Below are 10,828 nucleotides of genomic sequence, written 5' to 3' on the forward strand. Positions count from 1 at the left end.
CCTCCAGGGATCCGTGGAAGGAGAAACACTGCCAGGGATTGCTGGCAAATGGATTTCCTGAGCCACCACACCAACAAGGGTTCAGGGATCTCCTGGTGTTGGTGGATCCCTGTTTTGGGCTCCAGAACTTCTCCTGCTGCCCCAACAAGGCCGGGGAAGTCACGCAGGCACTCCCCAGGAGATCATGGCCAGGCTCGGGGTGCCTGCAGGGATGTCATCTGATAGGGGACCCCATGTGGTGTCTGAGGTGTGACAGCAACTGCGTGAGCAGTGGGGAGTGGGGCTGGGGGGCTCGGGGGGACATGGGACCCTGGGGTTGGGGTCATGGAGGGTGAGAAATTAAAGGGAGAATAGAAAGTTTTGGATTCTCCTGAAGTTGCTGGATAGGGTTAAAAGACTGACAGGCAAAAGCAAGAGAAGGATGCAAAAGTGTGCAAAGGCAGGTTAAACGTGGCTGAAATCCGTGGAGCAAGAGACAAAGGGAACTCCAGTGAGGGGTTTTGGCAAGTTCTGGATCACAGAAGGAGCAGCGCTTGCACAAAGGAAAAGTTCCAGGAGTGGTTCCATTGGGGATATTGGGGCACTCCGTGAAAACGACCCCCAGGGACCCCTCTGGATGATCCTCCAGTACCAGAAAAGGACTTCCAGAAGGAGGCGGAGCCGTGCAAATTAATTCCCAAAAAACTGCTGGTTCTGTATTAGATAAGAAATTATTTGCAGAGAATATTTATGACTCTGGTGGATAAATAGCCCGTGGTGAAGCCTCTCCTGGCCTGCAGGAGCAGGAGAGATCCGCTCCGAGCGAGAGCTGATAAAGAATTGCGGCTTTGTGATCCCTCCAGTTATGTCAGGGAGTTCGGCCAATCTCGGTATCAGGGGCTGGGGGGACTCTGGGGACACCTGGGGGGTTCATGGGACTGGGATTGCGGAGACGGGCTATGGGGGGCTCCAAGGGGACATTGTGTGGGCAGGGGGTGATTCCTGGATTTGCACTGGGGGTCTTTGAGTGAAAGGGGTCACAGGCCTGGGAGTGAATTTAGGGTCTGAGAGAAGGCTTTGGGGGACATTGGAGGTGGGATGAGGAATTGACTTTAGGAATTTGGGAGAGGTTCCTGAGGGGCCCGGGATCACAAGAGGGCTGCAGAAGGTCTGGGAGCAGGATTGAGGTCCGGGAGAGCACTGGGGGGACACTGGAATGGTAAACATGGGACTGGGAATGGGACTGGGAATGGGTGGGGCACTGAGGGAACACTGGGAAGGTCTGGGATTGACCCCAGGGTTTGGACTGGGGAACTGCGGAAAGACTGGGGTGACACCTGGGGGAAGGGACATGGGACTGGGAGTGGAATTATGGGGCTGGTGGGCACAGGGACGAGCCTGGGGGGACACAGAAGTGGGGGCCAGGGAGGGCATTGTGGGACTGGGGTCACAGAGGGCACTGCTGGGGACACAGGAAGTGAGCCCAGAATTTGAATCAAGGTCCTGGGGGTCTGAGGGACACTGGGGAGTCCAGGAATGACCCCAGGATTTGGAATCAGCATCCTGGGATGTGTCCAGGGTTCTTCTAGGCAGAGCTGTCCCCCCATCCCCTGGGCTGACCCCAGTGCCCCTCCTCAGTCCCTCATAGGGGAACACTTCCCATGTACCCCTGGGTGCCACAGTGTCCCCTCAGTGTGTCCCCTCAGTGTGTCCCCTCTGTGTCCCCCAGTGTCCCACACCGCTCCTGGTGGCCTCTCCCCTCCATGGCCCCCCTGGCTCACACCCTGGCACTGCTGGCAATGGCCGTGGCCACTGCGGCCATTGATGTGGTGCCCCTGGACATGGCCTGGGAGTCCTTCGATGACCAGTACCGGGGCTGCGGCCCTGCCATGACCGCGGCCTTGCCGGCCCTCAGACTCTCCGAGTTCCAGAAGAATCCTCTGTTCACCCTGCTCTGGGTGAAGGCTGCGCCTGAGTGGCGCAAGCGGGGCTTCCGTGTGTCCCCTCTGTCGTCCCCAGCCCAGGCCATCGCTGTCATGGCTTACTCGAGCAAGGACGTGCACCAGCAGTTCAACGAGGCCGTGCGCAGGGCTGGGCGCTCCCCCCAGGAATACCGAAAGAACTTCCACTTCAAAACGTTGCATTTCCTGCTGACCCAGGCCCTGCTGAAGCTGAGGCAGGCTCAGAACCCGCAGTGCCGCAACGTGTTCTGGGGCGTTCCTGGCACTCATTTCCAGGCGCGGCGTGGCCAGAGGGTCCGGTTTGGTCATTTCACATCAATGTTTCCGCGTAAAGAGATTGCTCAGGAATTTGGGACAGACACTATATTCCAGGTGGTCACATGCCAAGGCGTGGACATCCGGGCTTTCTCCATGTATCCAATGAAGCAGGAGGTGCTGATCCCACCATACGAAACCTTTGAGGTCACCCAAGTCATCTGGGATGGGAAGACGACATGGATCTGGCTCCTCTCCACCGGGACCTACAGCAAATACAACTGCGAGTGGCTGTAAGGCAACAGCACAGGGAACAGCCTGGGGGAATGGGGACACCCACAGTAAGGCACAGGGGACACAGTGACACTCACTTGGGCTAGGGACCGGGAGAGGGGCACCCACTGTGTGTGGGGGGACAAGGACACTCAGTGCTGGGGACACCAAGTACAGGGACAACAAGAGTGCCCCAGGGACAGGGCATAGGGATGGGGACCCCCACATCTGGGAGGGGACAGGGACACCCCTGCCAAGGGAGGACAGGGACAGGGACAGGGACAGGGACAGGGACAGGGACAGGGACAGGGACAGGGACAGGGACAGGGATTGGACGCCGCTCCCGTTCTGACCCATCCCTGTCTGCCAAAGGCAATGCTGTGGGGACAGGCCTTCTGCACTGGATGTGGGTGGGCTGGGACCCCCATGGCACACCCTGAACCCCTGTAGCTCCCTGTCACTCCCTGTCACCCCCTGACTCCCCCTGACCCCTGTCACCCCTAAGCCCATCATGACCCCTCTGACCTCCTTGGCCCCTGTCCCCCCCCATACCCCCACCACCCTCACACCTGTCACCTCATGGCCCCCATCTCTCCTGTCACCCCTTATCCCCCATTATACCCTCCCCAAACCCTCAATCCCCCCATGGTCCCCCTGACGCCCCTCTTTTTCCCCCAGGTGGAAGCGTCCCCTTGACCCCCTGCCACCTCGGAAGACTCGTCCTGGCCACCACAGCACTGGCAGTGACCACCAGGGCCCTCTGAGCCATGAGGCCACCAATGTTTCTGATGTTACTGATGTCACCGATGTCACCGATGTGACCGATGTCACTGTGGCCACTGTGGCCAACATCCTCACCAAGACTCCCTGAGCAACAAGGCTGCCACACCCACTGCTACCACTGTGGCCACCAAGGCCATTTTGCAAAGCCACTCTATTAAAAATTTGTACAAAACAATTCTATTAAAGAATTCTGACAGTCCCCAGTGCCATCCCCGGCTGGGGGGGACCTGCTGGAGCGGCTCTTGGGAAGGACCTGAGGGTGCTGGTGGGTGACCAGTGGAGCTGGATGTGTGTCCTGGGGCCAGGAGAGATCCAGGGGGCATTGGGACGAGAAGGGGATGAGAGGTCAGGGAGTGATCGTGCCCAGCTCTGTCCTGCACAGTGTGGAACATCAGGAGTGCTGTGTCCAGCTCTGTCCAGTGCCATGTCCAGTTCTTAGCTGTCCTGGACCCATCCCTGTGCTCAGGAATGGTGCTGCCTGAGCTGGGAAGCTTGGCCCAGGTGCCCACTCTGGGTTCTTCCAGCCTGTCCCACTCTGGGATTTGGGGATACTGGGAGTTGTGGTTTTGGAATTGCCCACCAGAGGGCAGCAGTGAGCAGGGTTAAACAGCAGCACTGCACCTGCCCTGCCCTCAGCTGCAGTTCCGGGTGCCACCAGCAGGCGGCAGCACGAGCTGGCAGCGCTGCCCAGTGCCCGCCCCTCCCCATCCTGGCCCCGGGGCTCTGCAATGGTGTGGGATGGAGCGACCTTAAAGCCCGTGCGGTGCCAGCCCTGCCATGGGCAGGGACATCTTCCCCTGGGCCAGGCTGCTCCAGGCCCCACAACCTGGCCTTGGACACGGCCAGGGACCGGGCAGCTGCAGCTTCTCTGGGCAACCTGTGCCAGGACCTCACTGCCCTTACAGGGAAGGATTTTTGTAGGGGAGATGGATGGGGATGTCTTTGCAAAACAACTCAGTGGGTTGGGGTCTTCAGGAGAAATTGTTGTCTGTGTCTTCAAAATGGGTCTTCATATCTCTGCAGACATGAAGTGTGCCACAGAACCCTCTTGGTTGAACCAGAATGTTTGAACTCCTGACCTTTAGGTTAATAGGAAAGATGGGTCCCCGCAAAGTCTCTTGCATAACCCTGTGTCCTAGGGTAACTTTATGATGCCTGTATCCCCAATCGTCTGTTCTGTTTGTGCTGTATATTGAGTCCTGTGCCTTTAAGACTGGTTCTAAGAGCAAGGAGAAGGGCGGAGTTTGTTTTGAGAAAACTGCCTGACTCCAACACATTCTTCAGTGGACAGTGTGTTCAGTGGAGGCTTGGAGAGACTGCAGGACAGAGATATTTTTTTTTGCTTTTAGTTAGTTTCAGCTAGCTAGGGCAGAGAAGTTCCCTGGACTGTTTTTTTCCTTTTTCTTGAAACTGTTTAAACCTGCTCTGGTCTGAAACCCAGGGGAGCAGTGGGGGCTGCACCTGCGGCCCACCGGGGCCTGGACCTCGGCATTTTCCAGCAGCCCCAGAGGGACTGGGACTGATGAGGGACTGAGAGAGAGCCGAGCTACACCCACGGCAAGAACTTCCTCAATTTGCCATCTCACTTCAGAACGAGAGGTTTTATTGTTTCATAGTATTCATTCTTTATACTTGTATGCACTTCATCTGTTTAGTAAAATAGTTTTTTCCACTTTTCTCCAAAGAGGGTTTTTTTACCGGAGCGGTTGGAGGGAGGGGCCACTTGCGTTTGCTTCCTTAGAGGGATCCTCTACAGGGGTTTTCTCCCAAATTTGTCCCAAACCAGGACACCCTGACAGCCTGAACATCTGAACTTTGCAGGGAAATGACAGGTTCAAGGGGGATAAGGGAGATCACCAGGAGACAATGCGCAAGCGCAGACCAAAAGAAGCTGATTAACATATGAAGCGAGAGTAGGTGGGGATAGTCTTGAATATGTATAGGCAATGTTGAAACTTTCATCAAGATGTTTGAACTTAAGTGTATTTCAAGAGAGCGCCTGCTCTCTTTGGGGCGCACATCTTTGACGGAGCTACTCCAGGTGCCAAGTAAAGCATACCGACTCCATAACCTGTGCTTGTGGAGTCTTTGTTCTCTGAAGGCAAAGGATTCTTCATCTCAAGGCACAGAGATATCTTCTCACTTCTTCACTGGCACAGAGGGCTTCTCATCTCTATCTCTGTTCAAGCATCTAATGGGATTAATATCACTTAGTCCATCACAAACACATTTACTCAAATCTACACACAAATCTAAACAATCATCTCCCCCCTAATTGGCAAAGATGGGAAGGTTTGGAAGGGAGGATTCGCTTTACAAAGGCCTGGGGCAATCAATCCCGGTGCCCCAGCAGGACTCATGGAAACAGCAAGCTGGGACGGCAGGACGTCTCGGCAGGCAGGGGCTGAGGGGCTACAGTGCAGTAAAAACTCGGAGCAGTGATGAGCAGCGGGGAAGGGACAGCTGCAGTCCGGATCCCAACAGGGCAGGGAGACGTGCGCTCAGGATGCCGGGCACCCGAGCACCGCCTTTCTTTTCTAGTGAGGTAAATCCTCATGAGATCCCACTTCAGTAGCTGCTCTCACAAGCAGAAGTTCACCCCACGGCAGAAGAAGCAGCTCTGGGCTGGGCTCTGGCAGCAGCAGTGAATTCCCTTCTCCAAGCAGCAGCTCCAACCGCCCTCCTCCAAAGCCGAAGGAGAGAGAGCGCCGGCAGCTCCCCCAGCCCTGTCTTTTATCAGCCCAGTTATCACAATATCTCTGCCCATTGGAGAGAAACTGCCAGTGACTTATGAAAGAAAATATGGGTATTGATCTAGTTTTGATACCAAACTGTGATGGACAAAAACTCTCTCACAGTCTAAAGTTAGAAAGTGTATGTTTATGACGACGCCGGACAGTGTGCAGGATAGCTCCCAAATACACACCGCAATTTACAGGTGATCACAGAGTCCTTTTATTTACAAAAGCATTGAACACCCCAAACCCAAATGCATATTCATAACCACGGTACATCCCATTCCCCGCTTCTTATGTTAATTAGCTAAAAGGCAATGAAGCATGCGTCGTTTGTTCTTTGAAATGGGTCGGTGCTCCTTTTCATGGGGATGGGTCCCCAAAATGAGGAAGTAAGGAAGTCTTCCTCATTCTCACCATTCTACCATGTCAATGCAAATATGAGAAATGAATGCTTGGTAGGAGTCCTATTTCCTGTCTTCGTGACCGTTCAATGGGTTTCGGGGCAGAGGAGGCCTACAATTGCCTTATGTTCCTAAAAGCTATTGATCAGTTTCTGTATTCTTCATTATAAACACAGCTAACCAAACATAAAGTTGACAAGTCATCAGTTATTCTAACACAGAAGAGTGATCCCAAACCCAGTTTCTCTCAGTTAATTACGAACCTTTAATTTCAGCAAAGCCTACATGTCTACTTTAGCTAATTTCAGAAAAGCTTATCACTAACTAAAATCATAACCCCTCTAAAATTCTTAATTCTTTAAAGTTTCTGTCTCACCAGATGAGAGAAATGCAACCAGATGCCCTCCTCCCCTGAGCTTGGCCACTTCTTTTGTTTCTCTTACAACAACAAACCTCAGTAGCCTTGGTGTCCTCATTTCTCTGCAGGTCCTGGTGGCATTTGTGGGCATGGTGGCCACAGTGGCCTCCAAGACCACAGTGACCTTGGTGTCCTCGTGGCTCAGATGGTTCCGGTGACCACTGCCATGGCCACGGTGCCCAGGAGAAGCCCCCCGAGGTGGGGGGAGTTCCTGGGGAGGCTCCCACCTGGGGACAAAAAGAGGGAGGTCAGGGGGACAATGGAGGGAGGTACAGGGGTGAGGGAGGAGCCCTGAGGATGTGGGGGTCAGAGGGGCCAGAACGAGGTCCTTGTCCCCTGTACCCAGCCATGGGTGGCCAAGTCCCCCCAACCCCAGTGGGTGTCCCCAGCACTGGATGTCCCTGTCCCCCTCACCTGGCACTGGGTGTCCCCATCCCCTGTGCCCAGCAATGACTGTCCTGTCTCCCACCCACTGTCCCCTCCTGCCCATGGGTGTCCCCAGCACCGGGTGTCCCCAGCACCGTGTGTCCTTGTCCCCAACCCTCACTCAGTGTCCCCGACCCCTCCAGGTTGTCCCCATGATGTCACCTTTCAGCCACTCGCAGTTGTAGTTGCTGGCGTTCCCGGTGGATTGAAGATCAATAACCATTGTGTTCCCTATCTTGCGCACATCAGTGACCTTGAATGTCTCAAAGGGCGGGATCAGCACCTCCTTCTCCCCTGCAAAGCTGGAGAATTCCTGGATGTGCACGCCGTGGCACGTGTTCACCTTGAACAGCGTGTCATGCCCAAATCCCAAGGCCACCTTTATATCCACTGATGATGATGCAAAGTGACCAAAGCGGACTTTGTCATTTTTATTCGCCTTGAACTGGGTGTCCTTCACCCCCCGGTGCACATCATAACACTGGTTCGGTCGTCTCAGCTTCTGGAGGGCCTGGGTCAGCAGGAAATGCAGCGATTTGAAGCGGAAGTTGTCACGGTATTCCGAGCTGCTACTTCCAGCCTCACGCACGGCCATGTTGAACTGCTGGTACAAGCGCATCCCCTCCATGGTGTAGGCCCTGAGAGCGATGGCCTGGTCTAGGGACAACAGACTGCGCACCTGGGATCCCTGGTCTTTCCAGTCCTCCACGGCCTCATGCCAGGCCTCGGCAAACACAAGATTCTCCTTGAACTCGGAGCGGTTGAGGGCCGGCAATGCCACGGTCATGGCAGGGCCACACCCCAGGTACTGGTCATCGAAGGCGTTCGGGGCCATGTCCATCCACTTCACATCCATGGCCACAGTGGCCACGGACGTTGCCAGCAGTGCCAGAGTGCGAGTCAGGGGGGCCATGGAGAGGAGAGGCCACCGGGAGCAGTGAGGGACACTGGGGGACACAGAGGGGACACGGAGGTGACACAGGGAGGGTTCCTCCTGGAGGGAACATGGGGGAGGGGAGTGGGGTCAGCCCAAGGGGAATGGAGGCACTCCTGGCCAGGAGACCCCTGGACACATGCTGGGTCCCTGATCCCCAATCCTGGGGTCACTTCTGGATACCCCAGTGTCCTCCAGCCCCCCCTGGAATGTGGAGAATCTTTTTGTGGATAATTTTTCTGATGCATGGCTGCACAGCAAGGGCCATGATACTGTTAAGTTGGTTGGAATGTAACTATGTCTATGTGGTGTACGTGATGATTAACAAGGATATAATATCCTTGAGCACTAGAATGATGCAACAACAAAGGTGTTGTTAGTACAAAAATGCTGAAAAATGCAAGGCTAAGGAACTGAAAATGCTAGATTAAGAAAATTGTAACCGCAAGGCTGATTACAGAAAGAACATGCGTCAAAATATCATAAGCCAATCATGAGCTATAGTTTTGTAATACGTATGAACTAATTATTGACACTATATATTTGCTATTAATCTAAATAAAGCTGAGACTTGTTGATCATCATCGGATGTGGCTTGTCTCCCGTTGTTTTCCGACAAATGGTGACCATTCCGACGTGATCCACGACTGGGAACAACGTAGGGTTCGGGTCCTGCAAGCAGAAGGACGGCTTAAGAGCAACAGAACCTGGGAGTGCTCCATGCCCTAAGCGACCACAGAGGTGGGCTTAGCCGATACGTGCTGCCAAGACCTGGAGAGGCTGCAACAGCGCTGACGTAATTATGGACAGGCAAGCAGCATATGATTTATTTACGGCGTTCTTGCAGAAACGCCAGATTAAGGGATTAAATTTGGGAAAAGAGTTACCTGAACTTTTAGAATATTTGTATTCTCAAGGGTTTTTTATTAACCCTCATACTGTTCATGAGTTAGTAGAATGGAGACGATTTGGGGATAAGCTATGGGAGCTCACATTAGATGATGATAAGACAGCCAAGAAAATGAGCAAACTATGGAGGGTGGTACATAATGAGTTGTTGTTATGTCAGGCAGAAAAAAGGGCAGCTCGAGAAGTAGTATCAGCTCAGGAAAAGAATAAAGATTATAATCCCTTCTTAGGCACTAGTACCCCTAATCCTCCCGTGTTCACTACCATACATTTACCAGCCTCAGCACCTCCTCTGGCAGAAGTAGAATCTAGACAGGGAGCCAACAACATAAGGGAGCCTCCACACAGCCCCGGGAATGCTGCCCCCGTATTGCCTCAGGTGGCCATGTTCCCAGATAGCCAGGAGCCTATCCCTGGGGCAGAATCTGACCTTGCGGGGGCTATGGCAAGGGAACGCCGCGAGGTGTGGGCAGCCTTGGCTCGGCAAAGCGCTGAGCAGGGTGATAAAGATATGTTGGAGGCTGCCTCTGATTGTTTGGCTTTTCCGGTTACTTTTACGCCAAATCCAGCAGGAGGTTTGCAGGCAACAGTTACAGTTTTAGATTGAAAAATGTTAGCGCGGCTGCGCTCTACGGTTGGGCAATATGGGGTTACTAGTGAGCCTGCAAAACAAATGTTAGAGTATCTTTTTAATGCTCATGTTTTGTTGCCAGCAGATATAAAAGGGATAGCCGGACTCATTTTTACGCAACATCAACATTTGTTATTTACTGCACATTGGCAGGCAGAAGCACAAGCCTCAGCGGCTGTGCAAAGGGGACAAAATGATCCACTACAAGGTATAACATTAGATGAATTGTTAGGGCTGGGACCCTATCAAAGAATGGAGGCTCAAGCCCTTATGGGACCAGACAAGTGTCGAGAGGCTATGGCAGTAGCAAGAAGGGCCATCGATAAGGTTAAAGCTCCGGGGGGATTACCCATATATATGGGAATCAAGCAGGGTCGTGAGGAAACCTTGGGGTCCTTTGTAGACAAGGTAGCAGAAGCCATAGATAGAGCAGGTGTTCAGGATTACATGAAAGGGGCATTATTGAAACAGTGTGTTTTACAAAATAGCAATTCACACACTAGATCAATGATAAATACTATGGCAGGGGATTAGTCAATAGCTGATTTATTAGAAAAGGCAGCAACTGTGCCATCAAGATCGCAAGCATTTTTAGTTGATGCTATAAAACAATTAGGGCTCGGATTACAAGAGCAGGCAAAAGCTTCTCAGACGCAGGTAATGGCAGCTCTTGCTCCTCTTCAAGTGGCAACGGCTAGCACTGGTCCTCGCTCCCCACCTTCTGGTGCTCGCATGAAATGTTTTCGTTGCGGCAGTAGCGGACATATCCGAAGAGAGTGTAATGCTGCAGGGGTTTGGTGTGCAAAATGCCGCGTTGACACACATAACACCAGCGCCTGTCGACGGAGGTCGGGAAAGTTGAGGAGCAGCGCGAACAGTCGCCGCGCCGGGACACAAGTAGCGGCTGCAATGCCAACAAACAACTGCGACCAGCCGCCAGCGGGAGCCTCGGCATGGACGTGGCAGCCGCAGTAGATGTCACTATAATGACCACAAATCCTCTCAAGATCCCCACGGGACTTATAGGACCTGTTATAATCAATGGACAACCAGTAGGTGGACTTTTGCTGGGGCGCTCTTCCACGACTATGCTGGGATTGTTTGTTTTACCTGGTGTCAT

General features: G+C 53.4%; 1 protein-coding gene and 1 pseudogene across 1 annotated transcript; one reads left to right on the plus strand and one right to left on the minus strand.

Moving 5' to 3' along the window:
- The first annotated feature begins 1,778 nt into the window (after nt 1-1,778).
- Nucleotides 1,779-3,232, plus strand: LOC120766060 (NAD(P)(+)--arginine ADP-ribosyltransferase 2-like; annotated as a pseudogene).
- A 3,717-nt stretch (nt 3,233-6,949) lies between these two features.
- Nucleotides 6,950-8,147, minus strand: LOC120766061 (erythroblast NAD(P)(+)--arginine ADP-ribosyltransferase-like). The gene is made up of 2 exons (XM_040091430.1): nt 7,397-8,147; nt 6,950-7,035 (listed from the first exon to the last, which is right to left on the minus strand). The coding sequence occupies exons 1-2, from the start codon at nt 8,145-8,147 to the stop codon at nt 6,950-6,952; spliced, it is 837 nt and encodes a 278-aa protein (XP_039947364.1).
- Between the last annotated feature and the right edge of the window lie 2,681 nt (nt 8,148-10,828).

Source organism: Hirundo rustica (assembly GCF_015227805.2).
Source record: "Hirundo rustica isolate bHirRus1 chromosome 1 unlocalized genomic scaffold, bHirRus1.pri.v3 SUPER_1_unloc_2, whole genome shotgun sequence".
Lineage (NCBI taxonomy): Eukaryota > Metazoa > Chordata > Aves > Passeriformes > Hirundinidae > Hirundo > Hirundo rustica.